General features: G+C 40.1%; 2 protein-coding genes across 2 annotated transcripts in view; one reads left to right on the top strand and one right to left on the bottom strand.

The window, feature by feature from the left end:
* Positions 1-1,194: 1,194 nt before the first annotated feature.
* LOC139741920 (ubiquitin carboxyl-terminal hydrolase 30-like) lies at positions 1,195-11,207 on the top strand. The gene is made up of 9 exons (XM_071652495.1): positions 1,195-1,329; positions 2,220-2,390; positions 2,844-2,938; positions 4,901-4,999; positions 5,632-5,778; positions 7,803-8,192; positions 9,453-9,685; positions 10,232-10,426; positions 10,860-11,207. Exons 1-9 carry the CDS (start codon positions 1,203-1,205, stop codon positions 11,077-11,079), a joined length of 1,677 nt encoding a protein of 558 aa, XP_071508596.1. The 5' UTR covers positions 1,195-1,202; the 3' UTR covers positions 11,080-11,207.
* Positions 11,208-19,661: 8,454 nt separating this feature from the next.
* Positions 19,662-25,887, bottom strand: part of LOC139742183 (uncharacterized) — a 105,363-nt gene continuing 99,137 nt past the window's right edge. Inside the window, exon 11 of the mRNA XM_071652765.1 lies at positions 19,662-20,291. Within this exon, the coding sequence (XP_071508866.1) occupies positions 19,853-20,291 (439 nt within the window). The 3' untranslated portion in view covers positions 19,662-19,852. The remainder of the gene's footprint in view (positions 20,292-25,887) is intronic.

The raw sequence follows: 25,887 nt of genomic DNA, 5'->3' as shown, positions 1-25,887 counted from the left end.
CTTGGGATCCGAGTGGCTGGGGGAGGGAGTTCCAAAGGATTGGACCTGCATGAGCAAAAGTCTTTTCACCATATCTCTGTGTCCTTCTTGTGGGATAACTTGTCAAGAATTGCCTGGAGTATCCCCATCAATTAAAGTCGACTTGACGAGATATAGAATCGCTTGTCTTCTAGATCGTCCTGATTTAATCGACTTGGCGTGATATTAGTACGTAAGTTGATCTCATTGTGCAATAGTTAAGATGAATAATGAAGTTTGATTTTTTTTTTGTTCTATATGTATTTTCTTTTATTACTATACTCTGTATCTTGTGTGTATTTTTGATGTATTCATGGTCCTTTGCTTACAATGTCTGTAATTCAGCCTGTGGGCTGCGATAGATATTGATAAATAAAACACCTTTTCGATTCAATTTCAATTCAAGAATTGTGTCTTTTCTTCTCGTCCTGAAGAAGTCGACTTGACGAGATCTTGGATTTTGTCATGTCTTCTCATCCTTATCAATTCGACCAGACGTGATCCAGCATCCTAGCTGTCACCTTATCACCTTAACTCGGCACTATCATTTTATATAGATTCACAACAGTAATTCAATATAAAAACTCCGTGAGAGACGTAGTTTTGACGAATTTTCGCCCATAGGGCTTTGTCAAGTCAATGACAGATTTTATTTTGAAGCAGATATAAATCAAAATAAAAGATGCGTCGTCAGTGGTAGCGCGTGCGTAACAAAATGCGCACATACACAAGTAGCGCACAAGGTACAAATTTTGTAGGACGTCACCTTTTTATATGTCTTCTCGTCTCGTCATCTCCGTCATCCTTTCCAAAATAATAATAATGATAATAATTATGATAATAATAGCAATAATAACAATCTCTACTTGGGGAGAGGGGGGCACACTTTGAGCTTCCATACTGTTGCGATATGTAATGTGCTCCAATGGGCGAATGATTTTTGGGCGAGGTGTTTAGTTCTTTGTACACAGTACACACGTAGAGTGCGCTATGCGGAAAACAGCGAACGGCCTGAACGCAGTGCTAGTGCAGTGTAGTTGTAGTACAGATCAAGTGAGCATGCAGTCAGAGTGACCGATTTCGTCATTATCATTGCGTTGTGTACTGTCACTGACCTAGTGTACACAGTCGGTGTAAGTGTCTACGGGCTTTGGATGAATCGCTGAAATGCACACCCCTTTAAAATGAGAGGTTATCCTGGGCGAATTGACAACTATGGTGCTATAGTTAGTGTAGGACTTGTCGCAACTGTCGCATTGATTTACATTTTATGGAGTCCGGGGACACCCAACAAGCGATCAGGCAAGAGGAGTAAGTACGAATTACTGACATTAAGTTGCACGAGTGGGACTATGTAGTCTCCCCGCTCGTCCGCATGTCTTAGATCTACATGTACATTTTATGTAGGCCTAACACGTTAGGTCTAGGTAATGTCTGTATGTCTCTTTCGTTTTCCGATCGTTATCATAGAGAATAAGTCAGGAAAAGGGATTACTAGATTTTGAATTAACCCCTTGTTAAACCTCAGGCTCAGAACTGGAGTGGAAAAAAGGGACTAAAAATTGAAATTTTATTTTTGATTTTGTTTTCAGACAGTCAGACTCAGAGATCAATCTCATGATCTTGCTCAACTCGGCTTCAGGCCATCTTCAGCTTCTTCTCAATTCGGTCTTGTTTATGACTGAATGCGAATGATGATGTGATAATATGCATATGTTGTGACAGTACATGTAGTAGACCATATGAATTTTACTTGTAGTAACGTTAGGCCTACAAAAACAATTGCTTGGGTCATATATGGGAAATTTGCTTTCCTCCAATCAGCCAATTCAAATTGAAATCCGTAATACACAGTTATGAAGTTATGAAGGAAATTGTAGTTGTAAATTAATCCTCGCAGGAAGGTTATCACAACATTTCTTTACACAAATCATTCAAGCCTTGAGAAAAATTCTAGTCTACATTGAATAGTCTGTGCAATATTTATTCATCTATTCTTTAAGACATCTTGTCAAGATTTACAAGTATTTCTGTTTATCTTAGATGTAGATACCTGTACAAGTGTAATTGTTGATGTTAGCTTTTGTTACAAATTATCCTACCCCCTCATTTACTTTAATACCTTGATTATTTTATTCAAAGTTTTCCATTTTCAGTTATTTTCCTTACTCTTTCATTGTGTGCTCTCACCCTTTGATCAGAAAAAGTAGCAGGGCTTGAGAATTTGGGTAACACCTGTTACCTGAATACCATTCTTCAGAGCCTGGCCGCTTGCCCTGCCTTCTTAGCTTGGCTGAACCGGACACTACGAAGGGGTTGCTTCAAGGGAAAGGGCAGCGAACTAGCCTACAGACTCTCACACACAATCGAAGGTGGGTAATTCACTTGGTTTATAGCACCCTCTCATTTCATGCTGGAAAGCAATACCTTGAACCTTGAAGTACATATTTATAAATCCCTTTCAGCAGCTCTGTGGAAGTATTCCAGGATGGTAGAAGTGTGGTGCATCAGTGAGAGGTGACACGGTGAACAGGATGATTTTTAATGTCACTAATGTAGAATAAAAGTGACTGTGCATAGCCAAAATTCTTGCTGAAGATTTGTAGGGAGCATTGCTCTCTTCATACAACAGTTAAACTGACAAAACATGAAACATTGATTAAAACGTATTGATTTACATTGTACCCCCCAGAACAAAAACAAAAACAAACACAAAACAAAACAAAATGCCTTTGCCCCAGAAAACAAACACAAATAAGCAAACAATAAACAAGAAAGCAAGCCTGTTGATGTTCTATTTCTTCCATGGATCATACTTTACACAGGTGTGAATGACCACACATCTCCACGTATCTTCTCGCCACATGAGGTCTTGTATGCACTCTACAGCAGGAACTGGCGGGCTGGCCAGGAACAGCAAGTAAGTCAGAATGGCAAGGTACAATGTAGTTTTACTGACTGTGATTATTGTATTATGACACACTTTCTGTCCCTTTCTCTTTCTACCTGTTTCTCTGTCTCTCCTTCTCTTTCTTCTTCTTGTCTTTCTCTCTCTTCCCCTTGCTCTGTTGTGGTGCTTTTAGATAATTTTTGTTGTCTCGCCCACCGGAGGTGAAGGCGAGACTAAGGGATCCAAATGGCGTCCGTCCGTCGTCTGTCGTCCGTCGTCCGTCACAGATGTTGAAGTTTACCTGCAAGACTCTCTTATGATGCATAACTTGGCAACTGTTACAGCAATGGCAGCCACACTTGGGTGATAGAAGCACTAGGGGTATCTTCATGTTATGGTGTTGTCAGAGGTCATGTGATGATGTCAAAGGTCATTTGAGGTCATATATTAAAGAGTATGTGCAAGACTCTCTTTTCTATGTTAAAGTTTACCTGCAAGACTCTCTTTTGACAAATAACTTCACATAAGTTGCTTGGAATACAACCTAACTTGGGTCATAGATGCACTGGGGGTACCTTCATGTTATGGTGCCGTTGGAGGTCACAGGATAAGGTCAAAGGTCATTTGAGGTCATACGTTAAAGTTTACTTGCAAGACTCTCTTATCACATGTAACTCGACACATGTTGCTACAATGGCAATCAAACTTGGGTGATGGATGCACTGGGGGTACCTTCATGTTATGGTGCCGTAAGAGGTCACATGATAAGGTCAAAGGTCATTTGAGGTCATACATTAAAGTTTACTTGCAAGACTCTCTTATCACACGTAACTCAGCACGTGTTGCTACAATGGCAATCAAACTTGGGTGATGGTAGATGTCTCTTGGGAAGTTGAAGGTAACCACAAGGTCAAAGGTTACAGACAGGGGTCAACGAACTTTTAGGGCCCAATGTTAAGTTTTTAGGGCGCATTTCGTTTATGGCTCATAACTTTTGATCCCTTTGTCCGTTTGTGACCAAACTTGGATGGAAGATGTCCTTTGGGGAGGTGAAGGTCGTCACATGGTCAAAGGTCACAGACAGGGGTCAACAAACTTTTAGGGCCCACTGTTATGTTTTTAGGGCGCGTTTTGATTGTGGCACATAACTTTTGATCCCTATGTCCGTTTGTGACCAAACTTGGACGGTAGATGTCCCTTGGGGAGTTAAAGGTCATCACAAGGTCAAAGGTCACAGAAAGGGGTCAACAAATTTTTAGGGCCCAATGTTAAGTTTTTATGGCGCGTTTCGATAAATTGCTCATTACTTTTGATCCCTTTGTCCGTTTGTGACCAAACTTGGATGGTAAATGTCCCTTAGGGTGTTGAAGGTCACCACAAGGTCAAAGGTCATAAGCAGGTCAATTAACTTCTGGGAGTTATAAGAAATATTAATTCCTTGTACGCGAATGGGCGAGACACAATTTGGCGATTGCCTTGTTTAAAAAGAAGTCCAATAGAAAAGAAATGAAACACCAGTTTATTTGGCTTACTCTTGATAGTAGAACCTACCATGGTACTGTGTATGAGAAATGTTTTGACGTTCCCTTGAGCGATAGAATCCAATATATTGATAACATTATCTTTCATCCAACTGTAAATAAGAGACAATCTGTGACAATGATAATGACACTGTAGCTGTCACCGCTGCTCAAAAGGATGAAGATTCTGGTGATTGAGGATGGTGATGATAGGGGCGATGATAATAGTGGTGATAATTCTAAATTATAAGGATGATGATGATGGATACCTTTGTAATGATAAGGTTGATGATAATGATGAGTGAGGATAAGGATAATGATGCTGGTAATTGATGATGATGGTGTGATAGTGATAAATTATGGTTACGGTGATTATGAGGGATGATGAAAATGGTAAATGATGATAAAGATGACAATGATGATGGTGATGATAATGATAGGGATAAAAATGATGGTCTTTCATTCTCCCCAGGATGCTCATGAGCTGTTCCAGTTCTTGCTGAGTGAGCTGAGTGAAGACAGAGAGCAGATCCCCTCCCCTGTGTCACTCAGCGAGGCACCTAAACTTGCAGTAAGTGATGGCAAACAATTGTATTGGAGTGACATGACCTAGTTGACCTGGATAAGCTATTCACAGGGTGCAGAAATCAATTTCAATGTACATTCTTGTGGCAGTTGATTAATAAAAAAGAAAGACGGCAAAAATGTCAGTGAGAAAACATTGTCTTAATGCATTAACATTATTGTCCTATGAGATATCTTTGATCAGGGACTGAGGAGATTGCAGACCATACTTGAGTCATAGTTATCCTCAAATATGGTGTAAATCGATTAAGTGTGATAGACAAGACGGCACCCAATGCAAGCATCAAGCTGTAACTTGTCATCCAGCAGACAGGTAGCAGTTGCGACATTTCCTTAGCTATCATCTGGTTCATGTTGGGTAACTAATACATACCCTAGGCAGATGTACTTATTGGTGAAGGCTTGTGCTACCAATGAACTAGTCTGATAGATTTACGTTATCAATACATTATCAATATTTGTGTGTGTGTGTGTGTGTGTGTGTGTGTGTGTGTGTGTGTGTGTGTGTATTGTTACCTCTATCCAACAGAATTTTGTAGTATTTACTTCACCCTTTGAAACTCCAATATTTTTCTCAGCACTTCTTCACCTTACTTGTCATCTTCCTCTTTATAATAGAAGCATGCATCAAATGGAGTGATACCACAGTCTGGTCTGAGGTCCAGCATCAAGGCCAACTTACCGCGAGTCACAAATCGCGATGTCGACTCACCCTTCAGAGGGCTGCTGGCCAACCACCTTACTTGCACTCAGTGTGGACACAGGGTAGGCATGACAGCCATCAACCTAATTGCAATTATTACATGCTACAATTTCTTTTGTAGACTTTTGTCACTGTTGCATCCCCAAGTATTCAAGCTACTACAATAAGCTACTGGTTGGATAGAAATATCTTAAACCGTGTGTGCAAGACAGAAAGGACTTGTAGTCAATGAAACATATGAGTAAATAGTGCATATTTGTTATTTCTTTCATGCTTTACTGATATGTCACCTTCAGTTGTTGTTTTTTGTTTCTTTCCATTTGTTGAGCTAAATATTCACTGTCATATAGTTTTAGACAGACAGCAGCAGTTACTCTGATTTGTGCATACTGTTGTGGGAACTTGTTCTTTCTGCACGAGGTATTATGTCCTCTAGAAATGCACCCTAACTTTAAAAAAGAAACAATATTTGGATGTGCACTCATGGAGTTGTGCAATGATTTTCGTCTCAGAACTCTCCCATTTCTTTTCCCACAAATTAAAAAAAATTGATGTACTTGGTCTGTGATATAGCAAACACAACTCCTTTCCTATATAATTGTTGTCTTTTCTATTTTATCACAACATTACTATGATAAGATGGTACTTATCAGTGATACTACTACATTATGACCTCATCTAACTTGAATATGTGATTGCAACCACTATTACTCTTCTAAATATGGACAATTTGGAATATAGGAAATCACATAGCTTTCCCATCACCAGTTCTAAAGAAACTTGTTTCTCTCTTTGTTTTATTACAAATATATCCCATAAACTCAACATAGATTTGGAGTGACATTGCTCCTCAATGGGATTACTAAGAAAAATTTCATACCATCTTTTTGTCCCCGCCGAACGAGTTCGAGCAGGGGACTATGAAACGGGCTCCGTACGTGTGTGTGTCCGTGTGTCCGTCCGTCCGTGTGTCCGTCCGTGTGTCCGTCCGTGTGTCCGTCCGTGTGTCCGTCCGTGTGTGCGTCCGTGTGTGATCAAAATGTTCAAAATGCTACTCCTTCGCCATTTCTAACCCGATTTTGATTCTGTTTGCTTTATATGATAGCACTACATGGGAGCTTTGAAACTTCTATACAGAATTTCAGTTGTGACCTTTGACCTTGACCTTTGACCTATATTGTACATTTTGCTTCAAAATGCTACTCCTTCGCCATTTCTAACCCTATTTTGATTCCGTTTGCTTTATATGATGGCACTAGGTGAGGGCTTCAAAACTTCTACACAGAATTTTGACCTTTGACTTCTTTGACCTTTGACCTTGATTTTTGACCTATATTGTACATTGCCTACAAAATGCTACTCCTTCGCCATTTCTAACCCGATTTTGATTCCGTTTGCTTTATGTGATGGCACTAGGTGAGGGCTTCAAAACTTCTACACAGAATTTTGACCTTTGACTTCTTTGACCTTTGACCTTGATTTTTGACCTATATTGTACATTTTGCTACCAAATGCTACTCCTTCGCCATTTCTAACCCGATTTCAATTCCGTTTGCTTCAAGTGATGGCACTAGGTGAGGGCTTCAAAACTTCTACACAGAATTTTGACCTTTGACTTCTTTGACCTTTGACCTTGATTTTTGACATGTATTGTACATTTTGCTACCAAATGCTACTCCTTCGCCATTTCTAACCCGATTTCGATTCCGTTTGCTTTATGTGATGGCACTAGGTGAGGGCTTCAAAACTACTACACAGAATTTTGACCTTTGACTTCTTTGACCTTTGACCTTGATTTTTTTACCTATATTGTACATTGGCTACAAAATGCTACTCCTTCGCCATTTCTAACCCGATTTCGATTCCGTTTGCTTTATGTGATGGCACTAGGTGAGGGCTTCAAAACTTCTACATAGAATTTTGACCTTTGACTTCTTTGACCTTTGACCTTCATCTTTTTACCTATATTGTACATTTTGCTACTAAATGCTACTTCCGGCGGGGACATATATTACGCACCGCGTAATTTCTACTTTTCCTTGTTTTTTTTTATTTGGGCATCCTTTTATCCTTCCCCTCATGCCAGAATCCAGTGACCTACACCAGCTTTGACTGCCTGTCCCTCCCCATCCCATCCCTTGGCCTCTTTACAACTCTCTCCCTGGACTGCATCCTGCTCAAGTTCACCCTACCCGAGCTGGTCTACGACGTTGAGTGTGTGGAATGCACCAGGAGAACGGGCACACAGCGCACAGCACACACCCAGGGGGGTGCCACGAGACAGCCGACAGATGTCGCGGAGAGTGCCGATAGCTCTTCCCCGGGGGTGGGAGATGGTAGAGACGTTATCGTTCCCACAGAAGGGGTGACAAAAGGGCAGGGGGACGGAGAGACTGTCACCAACAGTCTTACCAAAAGAGACAATCAAGCGACAAGGTGTAAACGAGTCTTCCAGAAGCAGATGACAATTGGGAAGGTGAGGATGTCCATTCAGTATCAAGTGAAGAGCTTCTGGAATGAACACTTCTTTATTTTTTGCGTCAAAAGATCTTTGACTTGACATGAATGTCAATAAGAGTGTTTCCATTTGCAATTATGAGTGAATTGTGGATGTTATTAACAAGGTAAGGAGGCAAACCTTAAAATTCAGTGAGGTTCAGACCTTGTACACACGTAATTGTCTTTTGGTATTCATATTTGAGGAGATAGCCTGCTGAATGAGCTTCTGAACAAACTCATTTCCAAGTCTGAAAGCTTTCTTATGAAATAATACATGTCTCAATAAATACTATTGATATCAGCATGATTCCCATGAAGTCCCATCCAGATATTAAGCTCCTAACAATTGTTTGTGTAGTTTTTTTCCTCTAATTTTTGATTTGCCTAACCTATTACACAGTATATGGGGATTTGCACCAATGGCCAAATGAACAAATCTTAGTTTTACCCTGTTCAGCAAAGTGCACACACGTGTGTATGTGTGTGTATAAGAGGCACCATGCATGCTCTTCTTCCGTGTGCATCCGTATGATGTGTCGACCGCGGCGTGTGTGCAGGGACCGTCTGCGGCACCTCCCTGGCGTGTGTATCCATGTAACATGTGTGCGTGTGCACGTGTGTGTATGGATGTGGTAGAGCAGGGAGGGTTTGTCTCACATCCCTGGAAAGAGTGCGAGAGAGGAAGTTGTGGGGATAACATTGACTAAGCATTGTATGTATGGTTTCAGCAGAAGCTGGCCCAAACAAAAAGTTTATTTGGCTGTGGGTGGTGTACACATGATGCCCATGTACTGGGACCTGTGTGGTGATTTGCACAAGCCAATACTAGCACTGCTTAAGTGGGATCTATGCTTTAACGGGAGAAAAACTTGGTTCCTCACCCCTCCCGATAGTGCATAGGCAATGCTGCACACTGGCGTTGGTCTGACGGTCCAGGAGCAGTGAAAATCACTGTCGGACCAGTAACTTTTTCAGGAATAACGCAGTAAAAGATGGAAACACTGGGTGACTACTGGTCAGACAGACAGGTCAGACCAGTGAAAAAAGGGGTTAGTGTACAGCCCTGGAATAGGTGTGGACTCTTAGCTACATGAAAACATTTAGCACTCTACTAGTCCAGGGACCCATTGGTACTTGATGTGCATTGGGTTCTGGATCTCCTTGATTAGTTTTTAATACCATTGACTTTGTCATTGTCTCACCACCATATTCCATCATCTCTGCTATGATACCACAGCTTCCCCAGTGTCTGTGCATCCACATTCAGCGGGTGGGGTGGCAGCCGGACGGCCTGCCCTTCCGCCGGGAGGAACACATCATGTTCCCCGAGATGCTGGACATGAGTCGCTACCGGCTGGCGTCGGTCATCGCAACGTGCAATAACGGGCTACCCCCAGCAAGGAGGCTGCTGCGACCAGCAGCCCAAGACAAGCCTCCTGTTGCCAATGGGCATGCCACCGTAGAGAAAAAGTGAGTTTTACTTTTAGGCTGATACATATTTGATTTCCACTCTCAATTTTAAAGATACCAGTAAAAAGCTTCCTTGTGCAATGATGAAATTGGTCTTCCGAAATTATCATGCCTCTAGAACTCTTCTTGTTCTCTAAAACTATTCATTCTTGTTGGTTTTGGCAAAGATACATTCTGGCAGTAGCTTCTACAAATTGCAAACTTGTAGGGACCAGGGCTGCTTTTTTTTTTTTTTCCGCAGCAAAATTTATCAGATGTAAAGAGACATTGTAGGTTGTCAAGTATGCCATGTAGTATAACCTTAAAATCAGTTTTGGCTGAATTGCAATTCCCTGAGCTGTACTGTATTTTTTTTCTGTAGTCACAGATGAGAAACTGAAGTGAAACTCCGCTGAATTTATTTGCCTTCCTTTTTTTCTCTTGGTCCATTATCACATTATAGATACGAGATGCGATCTGCGTAGATATTCTTCCAATAACTACACACATTCCACAGTGATTAAGATGCTTGTATGTTCATGGTCATTTTTCATTTTCTACGAAAAGGCCCCCTCCACCGTCAAACCACACTTTCATTGGCGACAGTTTCCTGTCACCGACACGTCCCGCCTCCCTGCGCCTGGTGGGCGGGGGCTGGATGCCGCGGTCCGGGGAGGGGCAGGGAGAGGAAGAAGCAGAGGCAGAGACACCTGGTCTGGAGGAGGAGCTTGGAACCGGTTTCCAGGATGCAGCCCTTCAAAAGTATGTGATATAGGATTGGAACTTTCCTCTAATGACTGCCAAACTCTTGTGTCGTGATTGAAAAACAGCACTAACCAAAGAGAAGCAGAAAAACAAAACGACTTCTGAATTTGAGAACCAGTCATACCATGTGTCCTTATTGAAAAGCAGCACTAATCAAAGAGGCGCAGCAAATCAGAATGACTTTAATGTGAAATTGAGAACTCCACTTTTTTCTCTCATTCATTGATTTTCAACATGTACGTAGGAGCCTGTGAGAAGATGTTCAGAATTTCCTGTGCACGTTTGTTTGTTTGTTTTTTGTATTTTGGTAGGGGGAGGGGGAGCCAATGGAGGGTTAAACTTACATTAATCTGTTGTTCTGTGAAATTGGAATGAGAGTCCTTGTTGCATGAGTTTCTGTTTTCTTTATTTTTATTTTTTCCTCTCATAGTGCCAAGCCCATGGAATCAAAATACAAGCTTGTGTCAGCTGTCGTACACATGGGCAATGCCTACAGTGGACACTTTCTGACGTATAGGCGGGGACCTTCCCAACAGGGCGAGCCACTGAACAAGAACTGGCTGTGTGTCTCGGACGAGAGTGTGTATACCGCGGTCCTTTCAGATGTTCTCTCACAGAAGGCGTACATGCTGTACTACCAGCGAGAGTAGACGTCTGTGAGGGCTCACTTCTTAATCCAGAAGAGAAATGTACACTTGGTGTTGCCAACAGCGATGCAACGAAAACAATTTTCTATGTTGGTGTATTTTGAGTCTGAAATACTTTCAGATAGCGTAGTCATCCCTGTTTACGACAGGTGCCTATTTTCAGCAGGAGCAGTTTCATTCGTTCATAAAACAACTAGAGCGTCAAGTGTGCTTAGTCCCACTTTATAACAAAAATGGGAGTTACTCGCAAGTGTTATGGGAAGTGAGTGTACTCTAGCACCTAATGGAGCCTTTTCATCAATGAATATTACCTGCCCCTGCTGGAAATATCCACCTTGTTGCAAACAGGGATGATTGCTCTAGAGTGTTGGGTAAAGTTTTTGTTTTATTTCCTGCTTTTTGGCCCTGCCACCCTTGGATTGGAGAGCTGTCATGTGATACGATATGTTTGGATTGTACTTTTGCTTGTCTTTCTGTGTGCCTGTCTATCTATGCATAATTATTTCTTGTTACCAAGGTTGAGAAAACAGCCTAGAGCAGCTCTGTGCCGCTAGGTATATGAATGTGTTAAGTAGAAGACACACAAAAAAGTGATATAGTGTGACAACAAAGAGTCATTGGTCATGATGCAAACACAAATTTTAATAGTCTTAAAGCAATAAGCCAAAATGCTTAGGATGCTAATCAATCAAACTCGGTTGAAGGATGAACTGTATCCTTAATTTCACAGTGTAAAAGAAGTCAAGCAATGTTTTTTTTTTCTAATTCATTTGAAACAAGTGTATGAGAGAGTTCATTAATTGTTCTGCTGGTGTGTGTGTAATATCGTAAGTAAAACTGTTCAGGTAATTTAAGAGTTTGATATTACTGAGGTCATGAGGCAGTCAGTGTCACACTCTAGGGCTTGCTTTGTCTTAGGGATGTGTAGACCTCCAAACCATTCTGAATTTGAAGGAAAGAATTTGAATTTTGGCTATTCTTGGATCTTGTTTCAATATAAATTTTCTATTTTTCATGATAATTTTACTAAACACTCGTATGGGAAGTGCTCTTTCTTTGTTACTTTTGAGCCAAATCATCCCTATTCTTCAGCCAGAAAGCGTAGGAGGTCTAGATATGCTAGAATCTTCAAGGTAACTTTCTTAAGACAAGATGAGAACAGAGAAAAGGTCAGATTTTAGGCTTGACGTTGAGAGGTAGAGGGTCAAGCCAACTCATTTGAGAGGCCTTCAGTAGGTCAGTAGAGAACCAAAAATTCAAATCAAGACTGGTCCAAATACTTGGATTAGAATTATAGGGGACAGGTTGAAGTTACCACAAAGGCATGCGATATCCAAAGGGTAAATTTTGGTCTCTGTACATGTCAATTTTGTAATAATAATGATGGTGATGATGATTTACAACGACTTTTATGATGAGGAGGAGGGTGACGACGACAACGATGCTAATGACAATGATGATAATGATAGTAATGATGATAATTTATGGTCTTATTTGCCAAGGGTAGCCTCCTCAGTGTTGACATTATTCTTCCAGAGGGTCCTGCCTCTATCATTTCCTCTAGCATTGCCAGGTACCTATTTTTACCTCTGGGTGAAAACATCTCGTCTGAGGACATAAGTACCTGACAGGACTCGAACTTGGGACCTCCATTTGAAAGTTTCAAGTCTTATCCATGATACCACAGTGTCCCCATCATTTTCATTACAAGCAGGACAAGTGTCAATATTTAATGGCAGCAAGGTTGCATTTTCTTAGCTTCTTCCCCTATTGTCTGAAAAAGATGGCCTTAATATAAAAGATCAAGGACATTATCAAGACTTCATCATCAATGTGAAGTAACCTGCAATCAGAGAAGTGAAAACAGCAAAACAAAAACAAACACAAAACAAACACAAAACAAAAGGAGGCTTTTCACAAGTTACTATTACAACAACAGACAATATTTCTGATAGAGTTATCCACTATCAAACTGACAAAGCATTGGATTGTCTGCTACATGGAGACATCCCTAATGAAAGCCTGTGATGGAGCATAAACAAACACAAGAAACAAAACAAGACGAAGCAAATTAACAAAGCTTGAGATGTTTATATGCAGTTTTTCACATAGCATAAACAAGGGACATAGCAAAACTGTTCTGATATCAATTGTTGTTGAAGGTCAAAGTAAGTGAGGCTCATCTACCTGTGAGTAATTGGCCATACTGATTCCATTTCCACTGTCATTTGTTTGTGTTTGTGTGTTTTTGTTGTTTTTTTTTTTTTTGGGGGGGGGGTGGGGGCATGGGGGAGGGAAAGCTGTAATGTTCCTTTCCTTGGAGAAGTGAATGGGAACCTATTTGTGATGTGTTTGCACCGGTGTACGTCATCTTTCCTCCAAGAAATTCTGTCGGTCAGAGCTTGTGAGAAAAATGTGTTCAGCTACGATTCTGTATTTACTCATCTGTTATTAATACATCTCACAAAATATGCGTACTCTTGTGACACTTGCCACGTAGGTTGAATTAACACTTTCCACACAATGAGTTACAATAGTTTTTTTCATGTTTGAGACAGTTGATATGTTACCTGCTTCAAAGGTTTATTTGTGACCGTGCACCTCAAAACGAACATAAAGTCGCACACACTGATTTTGCGTGAGGACTGAAAATAAGTGAAATGGGTCAACCTAGCCGAACTTGACTTTTTCATATTTTCTGAAAGAGCGGGTATTCTGTTACATCATGCTAAAATTTGGTATCATAAAACGGGCAGGAAAGTATGTTTGTTTAGCAGTTTATCTCGAACATTTTTGGTAGAATAGTGTGATTAGGTGTGTCTTTAGAATCCCTTTTTCATTTCTGAAAAACCTTGTCCACACTCTTCACTTTCAACTCTAATATCTTTTGAAAGAATAATGCTACTGCTTTGAAAGTTGGCATTGATTATGAACAGAATGTGTTGATGAGGCATGCTCAATTTCAGTTTAATCTGATAATCCCTTCATTGTTGTTACTCTGGTGGTTCACTTCCTGTTTTTTGTTCCATTCATCGCACAGCCAGCACGGTTTGGTAAAGATTAAGCGCTTGAATAGACACTGTACTTCAGAGCCTCTTTTCTTAGTTCACACTTTTCCTGAGTTTGTGTTTTCTTTCCAATGTTTAGATAGGTTAGGAGAGTCCATTTGATTTGAGTTATACATCGTATTAAAGCTTAAAGTCTGCTCTTTCAGAATATGGTCTTAACTAAAAATTCATGTCAGGCGACTTTTTGTTTGTTTTGAGGTGCAGGGTCACATTTAGGACATTCTGCACAAATTTGTACCAAATCAGTACTCCGGACCGAGCATTTTGATTCTAGCCGTAGGAAGTATGGTACAATGTACAAATTGTATGTGGTGTATTCACCAAAGTTAGATGTTAAAAATCCTTCTGTTGGTCATTTATGGTACATGTATTTCTTAGATATTTGATTTATTTTGTGTTGCCATATTAAGCATACAGAGCATAGGCCACACAGTTTGGAGATGACTTTTTTTTTAAAGACCTTACCAATTTATTGTAGTGTGGATGACCAATGTGAGTATATACAAAATGTTATTAATGATTGCAAATTTGTATATACAAGTGTTTATGAACAGTATTAATTGCTTTTTACTTTGAAATAGAAAGACAATGGTGCTTTTTGAATCTTGATGGATAGATCAGGATCAAATGCATCAACATGAATCCACTGTAGCAGTTATTTCTGAAATTCTTGTCTCCAGAAAAAAAAAAAGTGAAAAAACCCTCTTTATTATTTCAACAGTAACAGGAGAATGTAGAGTTAATTTCTTTTATTCTTGATATTCAACTTTTCACAATGATTATATAAACAATATAGGAATAATAAGAAATCATGTTCTCCCACTTGCATATCATTATATTGAAGTAGTGATACGTGTTCTCTGATGTTATGGATTACTAAGCTTGCAATTGTTTTCTTTGGTCAGTAATTTTATCTTGTTGCACTTGCTGTATGCTCCCTGTTGCACTCACCCATATGTAGGAAACAAGCTGCGTGACAACTAATTTGTGCAGCCTTTATAGTAGACATAAGTCCAGAAGCAGGTGGAATTGGACAGCGCAAGAAGTGCATAAAATGTTTTCTTGCATGCCTCTGAAACAAGGAGTCGATTTTTAATAGTATGCTGTATTTGCTAATTGTAAAATAGAAATGGTTCAAGGACCGATATATAATTTATTTAATATTTCACTGGCTCTATTTTTCTTTCATTGTAGTGTGGAGCAATGCTCGAGTCATGCCTAGTTGGATATGAGGTGGATTATGGTATCAAGTGATATTGTTGTGAATATGCAACCTGAAACTTGTTTGTACATACAAAAATTCAGATGAATTTTATTATTAAACAGGCTTGTTTACTCCAAAACTGGCTTTCAGTGAATCTGTCGTGGTCATTGAGCTGCTGCTGCCATGGTTGAGATGTGATGTGCGATGTAACCCAAGTGTGTATGTTGGAGGGTATTATGGTACCTATATACCGACTTCATTGCTTGTGCTTACACAGAATCATTTAAAACTACCGACTTTATCCAATGAAATGTATTCTTCTTGTTGCCCACACCACATCATGCAAGTGTACTTGTAATTGTCTGTATTGAGGCCATCCAACATAAAGTGCAGGTTCTTTCACATACACTGTACTACTTACTAGTGGCTGAAGATGAAAGGGCTAAGACGTTCATGGAGACTGGACCTCAATGCTAGACTGGTACATGTACAAGAAAATGGGGATTTCTTTATCCCTGGTTTTTATGCTGATGTCTTTCATATACAGTCTTGACTGAGACTTTGATAAATTGAAACATCGCTTTAATGGGGACAATTCGAAGGCACATTGTTTTTACTGCTATAGCAGGACACAGATTTCACAAAAATGTAGTCACTGGCACTGTACTGAGAAACCATAGGAATCATGGAATCTGTACATATGAAGGAATATTCAACATAAGGTTAGGATTCATAGCTGGAAATTGTATCACACAGTCCACTCAACACCATGGAGCTTGCCTTGTTCCCTCTATGAATGATGATGTTATTTACATTTTGTGTGCTTCAGTCCATCTCACAAGTTTATTACAACAATCTCTGTCATCAAAAGTGATATAAAAACTTGCAAATAGTGTCATGAGAATTGAGAGCTCGTTTGTGATAATCAAGTGTGTGTAAGTTACCATGTGATGTGAGGGCTTATGTATTGAAGTTTGTTTGTACTAAGACAATTACATTTCCAATGTCTTCAGATTTCCACATTCACTGAATCAGGACAAAAGTCTTACTCCCAGGTCATTGTGATTACGCTATGGTGACATTTAATTATCTTCTATGTACTTTTCCACAATAATGGATCAATTCAGCAACCCAGACTACAAAATGTTCTCCTCTGCAGTTGTTCCTTTTCAACCATTCACAGGTATGAATCATTGCTGGCATTTAGTGTTTTGAAACTTTTTTCTTCTCCCCCCCCCCCCCCCCCCATTTTTTTCTATACCACACTTAAACACCCTAACACAATATGAACAGTGTAAAGTGCCTTTATATGTCATTTTTTAAAACTTTATCACTCCCCCTCTTCCCCTCCCTTTCTCTCCCTCTCTCATTCTTTACAAAAAAACATGTCAAAAAACAAAGACAGGACGCAGTCTATTACTATTCTTCAGATTGCTCCCTTTATGTACAATACACTTTTGTAGCCATCAAAATAATCTGTACAATGTACACTTCACATTGTTGTCGGTCTCTTTGTACACAAAACAGGAAACAACAAAAGATCATTCCACACTTCCTTGTTCACACTGCTTAAAAATATATTTCTGCACTTCTTTGCCTCTTGAGGTATATGCCACAAAATGTACACGCAAACTGTGATTTCTTCTTCACAAGAAGAGAAATAAAAACATGCAAACATGATGACAAAAACACTCATACAATGGGATCGGAACTGATGCATCCATCTTATCGTTACTTTGATATCTGCCACTAGGTCACTGCTCAATTTATCTCTATCGTCAAACTACACATTCATTCTTTTCTATCTTCTCTGAACTGATTTTCTTTCATCTTTCTAGTTCTTTCTCTATACATGTATACCCCTGTCCACTTTTCCTTCCTTTCTCTTTCCCTTCAAAGAAAAATCAAATATGCATTACAAAGTGCACAATGCATACACAATGTGATGAAGATTTCCTTGACAAAGAAAAGTTTGGTGCTCTTCCTGAAGGTTCTTGCCGAACAGAAAGGGGATAAACAAACAGCAACAGGGAAATCACATTTAAGTGTTTGTTGGTTTGTGCGAACACATAAATAACTACAGTAAAACCAGAAATGTTCATGTGCACTTTAATTTCCCAAATTTCGCGAGAGCCAAGATTCACAAAATCCAAATGCACGCAAAAGTTCTTGTCTACACTATGCATTGTATGCCAGTGGCAATTTGCGAAAATTTTATGCTGCAAGAAATGTCGCCGGCTCCAATTCGCGAAAATTTCAATATTGGAGAACCATTAAATCCCATACAGAGCTTTTTCTTAACTACAGTCGCTTTTCTCATACCATGCAGAAAGGCAGACCAGTACGAATTCACATTCAGCCCGACCAGGCAGTGAAAAGTGTAGTTTTGCGACAAAAAGATTCTCTTGAAGCAGGAATGAATAATTTGTTCACCTTGAATCAATTCATCACACATTGGTGCAGATGGTGGCATGTATTTCGCAGCATGTGACTGCCATGAAGATGTTTATTTTTTCTATTGTTTTGTTCTGTTCTGTTTTCTTCTGCATGTTTCTTTTTTTTTTTTGCATGCTCATTATTCAAATCTATGAATGCGAGTGACGTGGGCATGGCATGCATTAAACAGTGGCTGGGTCTAATGCTTCCATAGTCAGTAGCACTGGCAATGCCCACAATACACCTTGTCACCATCTTACAGTTAGTATGTCTTTTCATCTTGCAAAGCTAATGAGATGTACAGATGAACAGCTGATATGGGAGGTGGTGTATCAACGGTATGATGATGTGGAGGGGGGGGGGGGGGGGGTGGGCATGAGCTGATAGAGATGAAAATGGGGGGGGGGTGGATGGTGGGGGGGGGGGACTGCTCCTCGGGGCAGCGATGTCATCATGCAAAGCACGACGTCTTCCCCAATATCCTACGAAACTACACCGTCAAGAGGCGACGATTCAGAACCTGGGGGTCTGACAATCACGAATGAGAGAGAATGGTGAGGTGGAATAGGCGACGGGTTCAGCAGAGCACCAAATCATGAAATGCTAGAAGCAGCATGCAAATCTCTGCTACGGAAAATGATTCATTCCCCTACAAAGAAACAGCTTTACAGGGATAGTTTTATATATTTTCTCACTATCAAGGTGCCTGGTTACAGCCAACAAGCTCACGTTTGACACAAACAAAATTGACATCTTCATGATATTGCTACTTTCTTTCTTGTACGACACAACATCCCTAGCTGACATCCTTCATACAGTTGCTACCATCAGCTGTGTCATTTTTTTTACAAGGGCTCAATGCTGTTCATCTGTCCTCTATGTTGCTATGAAAGGCATGGCTTCATACCCCACATCCCTTCACTAAAAAATAATGTCAGCATTACGAACAATTTGTACGCTAAGCGCTTTACAAGACACATTTGGAAAAAGATAAAACACACAAAAACCAAGTGGTCTACAAGTAGAGTTTTGCATAAATATTATCATAAATATTGATGTACAGAAATTCCGAGACCTTTTTCAAGTCTATGTCTTTTCCGTTTTTTTTTTTTCTGTCATCACAAAATAACTTCCAAGATTTCTCTATTCATTCAAGCTACAATAAACTTCTGCTACATTCAAAAGTACAGGAATTTTTGTAATTGCCAAGAAGAGCAGAAATTATATATAATGTTGTAGTAAGAAAATGTTGGGTCCACTCATCAAATGGAAATTAGCAAACTATACATCTATACAAAAGCTTTATTTGTACACAACTTGTCTACTATATCATATCAAGTAGACTTTTAACAAAAAGATGTATCTGGCACATATTTCATGATTTCATAATTTCCTCCTTCCTGTGTGACAAATTGGCACTGAATATGACCTATCTGTCAAATTAGTCTTTAAGAATACTTGGGAGTGCTGCATACATTGACCTATGACAAACATTTGTTCAGCTCTGCAGGTTCATGCACGTTTTTGCATACACATGAAATAATACTGACTTCACCAAGTAACTGAGCATGTTCTTACGTATGAATAAGCTACCAAACGCACACATTATTTTTATTTTAGTGATTGACGCTGAAGTCAGTGCTTTTTTTGCTCGCACTGTACAAATGAAAGACAGGAAAAATCAGTGCTGAATATCAGCAAACTATCATGTCATTCTATGAGTTACCTGACTACTAGGTCATCATCACACACTGTATGTGAATCTTCCACAGTAGACTGATGTGAATTCTCATTTGGTCCCTTCAATGGTATCTGAAGATCTCTAGCTACTCTAACACTTTAGGCTTTACACTCACTAGTGCTAAAGGTTTGTCCTTGTATTACAAAAATTGCACTTGCTGATGTTACATTTCAAATGATCACGTTGTGGTAATGTCAGCAGAAGGCAAAGTGTTGGGTGGAGAACCAGACAGGTGCGACATCTATCTGAAGTCCACAGAAAAGTTCCTTGATTCTCATGGGTCAAAGGTCGCTCAACACCATTCCACAGATCTAAGATGAGACGTGTTCACATCTCCTCTCTGATCTCAATCTGCAGCGAGGGGAGGTTCTCCAGGAAAGCCGGCCTCTGCTCAGACTGTCCAAAGCCGGGGCGAGGCCTCGTGTCCGGCCGGCGGCGGTTTAGCCGCGACCTCAGGTCGCTGCCGACACCTGTCATCAGATCCAAGTCGCCCAGCCGGTCTTCGTCCTCGTAGTCTTCTTCGACCACCAGCGTTTCGTGGGCGTCCTCCTCCCCGCTGCTGCCCCAGGCATCGGGGGACACACGCTCATTGACATCCAGGATGATCTTGAGGTTCTCCATGGAAGGGGCGGGGGTGACGGGGTGGGCCACCCCTCCCCCAAGTCGGTTCTTGATGGAGAGGCGATCCCGGCCCTGGCGCAGTCTCTCCCGGGCGTCAGCCACCACCTGCTCGGTGGGCTGTTGAGGTCTGACATCAGAAGTTTGCCTGAATGAAGACAAAAATAAAGATGAAAGAGAATATTTTTAATGGACAGACTGAAACAAGCTTATTAAGGAAATGAGTATTAGTATTGAGATACACAATGCACACAAACTTTCCACTTTATATCACACCTCCAGTGTCTGTAACAAGGAATGCTATAATACCCATGCATGGGGCACCAGAAGTTTAATGGCTACGAAAAGTACAAAAAAGAACCCCCAAACCAAAAACCACCCCCCCCCCCAAAAAAAAAAAAAAAAAAACCTTTTGAATTGATTTGTTTTTAAAATGTAACCACTGAGAAAGCAGAAATCCAATGATTCATGAATGCTTATAAGCAAGTAACTATGAGTCTGAAAGCCTACGTCCCTTCCGAAGGACTAAGTGACGAGGATAAATTGCCTTGCTTGGGGGCATGACTGCTGCAACCAGGAAACCAAAACCAGGGACCTTGTGACTGTGCCTGCGGACTTATCCACTTTATAGCCATAACAGCTCCTCAACAACACAAGAAAACAGAAACACGAGGGACTCGCTGGAGGGGCATATTGGCTGTGTGGATAGCTTGTATGCGTCAGAGACTGAAGGTCTGACTCTCTGGTTCAATTCAACCATTCAAATGGTGGTCTACTACTACCTGATGGCATGAGTTAGCCTGCCTCTCTGGACAAAGGCATCACGTTTTGCCCATGGACGGGGACGTAAATTGAGAGTCCCCATGTGAACGTTGCAAAAGGCACAAAACATGAAATGTTAATAGATGAACGCTCCCTGAAGGGGCTTGAACAACGAATTCATAAGCTATTTATTAGCTTCTCGTGGTTTTCTACACAGAACTTTTGGCACTGGTAAGAATGAACAATTGTGACCCTGCACCTCAAAACAAACAAAAAGTCGCCAGACATGAATTTTTAGTTAAGACCATATTCTGAAAGAGCAGAATTTAAGCTTTAAAATGATGTATAACTCAAATCAAATGGACTCTCCTAACCTATCTAAATATTGGAAAGAAAGCACAAACTCAGGAAAAGTGTGAACTGAGAAAAGAGGCTCTGAAGTACAGTGTCTATTCAAGCACTGGGAATCTTTACCAAACCGTGCTGGCTGTGCGATGAATGGGACAAAAAACAGGAAGTAAACCACCAGAGAAACAACAATGAAGGGATTATTAGATTAAACTGAAATTAAGCATGCCTCATTAACACATTCTGTCCATAATCAATGCCAACTTTCAAAGCAGTAGCACTATCCTTTCAAAAGTTATTAGAGTTGAAAGTGAAGAGTGTGGACGAGGTTTTTCAGAAATGAAAAAGGGATTCTAAAGACACACCTAATCACACTATTCTACCAAAAATGTTCGAGATAAACTGCTAAAAAAACACACTTTCCTGCCCGTTTCATGATACCAAATTTTAGCATAATGTAAAAGAAGACCCGCTCTTTCAGAAAATATGAAAAAGTCAAGTTCAGCTAGGTTGAACCATTTCACTTATTTTCAGTCCTCATGCAAAATCAGTGTGTGTGACTTTATGTTCGTTTTGAGGTGCACGGTCACAATTAGTCTTCATTTAAGTATACAGCATAAGAACAGAATGGTTGTACTGCTGTGCGAAGTAGCACGAATCCTCCTCTACACAAATCAGTTATTAAAAGGCATTGGTCATTGATCCAATTGACTTCGAGTGAATTTATCAGGTGGAGGAGGTTTATTTCTGCAGGTACAGTCAAACCTGTCTATAGTGGCCACCCACGAGAGACAAAAAAAAAGGTAAGCAATATTTGGGCACCTGTCCCACTTCATCATGAATATTCATCATCTCCTGTACATGTATCTGTAATACCGTGGAAATACATGATTTTTACATTTCCCGGCAGCGTTTTTACATTTCCCGGCAAAACTGAACATTTTTCCATCTCCCGGCGAGACGTTTTAACATTCCCCGTTGATGCAATTTTTCGAGATTTTTATATTTCCTGGCGATATGTTTTTACATTCTATGGCACGTATCCAGCGTTCTGCCATTTACTAGTACAGTATCTTATTGCCTGATGAATATTCATGATGAAGCGGGACGGGTGCCCAAATAGTGCTTACCAAAAAAAAAGCAGCAGTTTATGGCAGGTGCCCTCTAGAGACAGGTGGCTGCTATTCAAAGCAGGTTTAACTGTATACATTGCAGAATGATGGAGCTTGAGAGGTTTACTAACTATTTCACCTTCTCAGCAATCCTCTTCTCCCCCTCCCCTCCCTTCCCCCATGGCTCCAGCGCCAAGGATGTTGACAAGTCTCTGCTGCTTTTATCGTTTCCCCCCAAGCCCCACGGGATCCGCTCCAGTGTCCTTCCCACCTCTCCTGGGCTAATCCATCAAGTCTAATATCCTGGTCCGATTTCACGGCGGAAAGAGAAGCTCTCTAATTACGGCTGTCATAATATCGGGGCTTGTGTTTGTGGGAGAGGGGAACAGTTTGTTGGGTTCAATTTCTCCCCTGTCAAAAGATTGTCGGCTGCTATAAACACAAAATACTTGTCCCAACTTTTTACCCTACAGAGGAGATTCCTCAAACCAAACTGAATTCTCATCAAGATATACTGTAGTTCTCTGATGATAAAAAGTATTGGAGAAAAAATGATGGTTCCATAATTCTTCAAGCCATAATACAGATTTGGTAATGCTAACTTTACAGTACTGAAGCATCCATGCATGTTTGCACTCAGTGCTGGAATATTACAAGCATAGTAAAGTTTTACACCAGGTATTAAAAATCCCAGACAATTTTATACCACTTATTCAATATTGAGGACTATTATTTCAGGACATTAAAATCAATTCACTATGATGGCAAAATCTAATGTGCAATGGATTAAGGTTGGCAATATGGCAATAGGTTCAGAAATTGAAAGAAAAACACCATCTTTTGAAACACAATCTAACTGGGTGTCCCATTGTGTATGAATTAACTTGTTTACCACGCACAATTTGTGTCTGACATTGGAAAGAAACTGTAGCTGTCATAGGCAAAATATAGTGAAATGTTTTATGATGGAGCCCACTTCCCCTTTTCCCTCCCCCATCCCCCCCCCCAAAAAAAATAAAATAAAAAAGAGCTAATTGCAAGTTTAGGACATCAACCCATGTGGCTGATATGTCATGACATTAACTTCAGTTGTAACCCCAATACCTACACAAACTAGGTGTGCAATGCAGCACACATTAGAGAAGATCTATATCAAATTGGGTGGGGGTCACAAAAAAAAAATGATCTCAGAAGTTATGATTGACTTAAAATTATGTATGCTACTGCTATATAGTTTTGCTGTTCAGTTTGATCAGCCTTTAAGAATCCACTTCAAACTGTTATCAAAGTTCACACAAAAATTCCTCTGTCACTTATCTTATTTTGTATATTGATGGCTTTATGAAAAAGTCTCCAAAATTTTCATTGGCATTATGAACTTAGAATACCATTGAAGATACATACAGATTACAAAAATTCAAATTGATCTTGACTTTCAAGATCGACTTAAATTCTTGGCGAAACGTCTCACTGAGAAGCAATGGTTTAAAAGCAAACATAGTAACCCTTTATCTGGCAAAGTCGACTTTTCTGTCCTAATGTGACTTACAAATACCATGGGCATTCATGTTCATTTTACGAGGATGGTGAGAAATTTATAACTTCTCACAAATTATATAAATGCTGATTAATGTGAGCTGAGTTTTTGCATTTTGGTAGACCACAATTAATCATAAGGCGCCTTGGGGGAAACAACTCTGGAAGTAAATAGGAGGGTGTGCAAAGGAGGGTTACCAACCTTTACATTGGAAGTGAGTAAGATAAAAGCATACAAGGAGAATGACTAACATGCTACAAAGTGTGTACTCCCCTTGGGTATTCCTGTATGAAGTTAGAAAGGGTACAGTTACAAAATCACAGGAATTAACGTAGAAAGATTTGTGGGGGGTTGAGGGGAATGGACGGAGACATAAACCGTATCCCAAAATATTTGAAAAAGATAGATTCTTAGGATAAAGGTGGGCATTGAGCATCATTCACACAAACTTCATTACAGGTATTGGCTGGCAAATGTCCCAGCATTTAATACTCATGTCAGCCCACACGGGCACTTCACATGTTAATGGGGGAGACATGCGGGGAAGGCACTTTGTTCTTCAGCGAGGGGTGTAACATGGGTCACGTGACCAGGACTCACACCAGACGGGAAACTCCCCGCTGGGATAAGCGGCAGTTCAGGATATTGGGCCAATTTCCACCGCAAATGTTGGTCTGATAGGTGTCCGCACGCCACGCACGCAAAGCAGAGAGGAGAAACATTAGTAAGCTGAGTGAGGTTTACTGGTCTTCCTTGAGACTCTTTCAACCCCCCCCCTCCCATTCCCCTTTCTTTCTTTCTCTTAATGCCACCACACACACACACACACACACACACAACCACTCATTATTTTATAAAGTAAAGTCAGTAAACGTTGAATTTGATGTACCATCCAATTACAATGTACTCTATACATTTTATGTATAGAGTACCATCTGATTGTCTAGACACATAATCAAAACATCAATATATTTTCATACTATCTGACCGACTAAATTTTATGATCTAGCCATCTATGTATTTCAACACCATCTGATTGTCTAAGCACATACTCTAAACATCTATGTACAGATCTTCATACCGTATGACTGTGTAAGTTTATAATCTAGCCATAATAGTATCTCAACATTATCCGATTGTCTAGTACTTCGAGGTATCTTATGTACATACATTTCCATTTCAAATCCTCTAAACTCCAAAAGTCTCTTGGTCTCTATCAATCAAATTCATTAGTTTCATTCCACAGTTTAGCTCATTAGTTAATTCCACTATCATTAGTATTATCATTAGTGCTATCATTAGAACTACCATTAATTCATTCCAGTAGCTGTAAACCAGAAATATTTGTGGCATGAAAGTTTTGCAAACTGGAGTCAATGGTGGTTTTTTTGGTTTTTGTTTTCACAGCACAATTTTTTTGGGGGAATTGCTACTGGTATTCTATGCAGATAGTGTGGACAAGAACTTTTGCATGGCATTGCGTTTTGATATCACAAATGTTGGTTCCTTGCAAAATTAGCAAAAATTTCATACATGCCAAAATATCTGGTTTTACAGTATTCTGATACTTCAGTGAATCTCGACTCTCATCTCATCTATAATACATTTTATATTGGTATTTTTATTACATTGTTTCACTGTGAATACAAAGTCATACCTCTCCCAAGTGACAAAGTGCACACACACACACACACACACACACACACACAAAAGGCCCGAATTCACGAAGGTGGCTTAAATTCAGACCATGGTTTGTGCAAATTTGTTCTACATAGATACGATTGACAGATTGACAGACTGCCTATGTTATTAAACAGACGTCCAGTGACAAACGCATGTTAATACACGTATGTAAATGGTACAGCTATCACATGCTTATTTTAGACCAAAGTCTAAATTTAAACCACCTTCATGAATTGAGGCCATAATGTCCCATGACAGTATGAAGCCTTGCTGATTTGTCCTTTAACCCTTTTCTCTCCCAA

Source organism: Diadema antillarum, unplaced genomic scaffold (genome assembly GCF_040938485.1).
Source record: "Diadema antillarum isolate AM-2024a unplaced genomic scaffold, OU_Dant_1.0 scf00000032, whole genome shotgun sequence".
NCBI classification, from domain to species: Eukaryota; Metazoa; Echinodermata; class Echinoidea; order Diadematoida; family Diadematidae; genus Diadema; species Diadema antillarum.
This window is presented reverse-complemented; position numbering and strand designations above follow the sequence as displayed.

Coding starts and splice junctions, on each gene's coding strand:
- LOC139741920 (XM_071652495.1), top strand. CDS start 1,203: ATGAGAGGTTATCCTGGGCGAATTGACAACTATGGTGCTATAGTTAGT. Junction 1,330..2,219: donor CAAGCGATCAGGCAAGAGGA/GTAAGTACGAAT, acceptor CCCTTTGATCAG/AAAAAGTAGCAGGGCTTGAG. Junction 10,427..10,859: donor CAGGATGCAGCCCTTCAAAA/GTATGTGATATA, acceptor TTCCTCTCATAG/TGCCAAGCCCATGGAATCAA.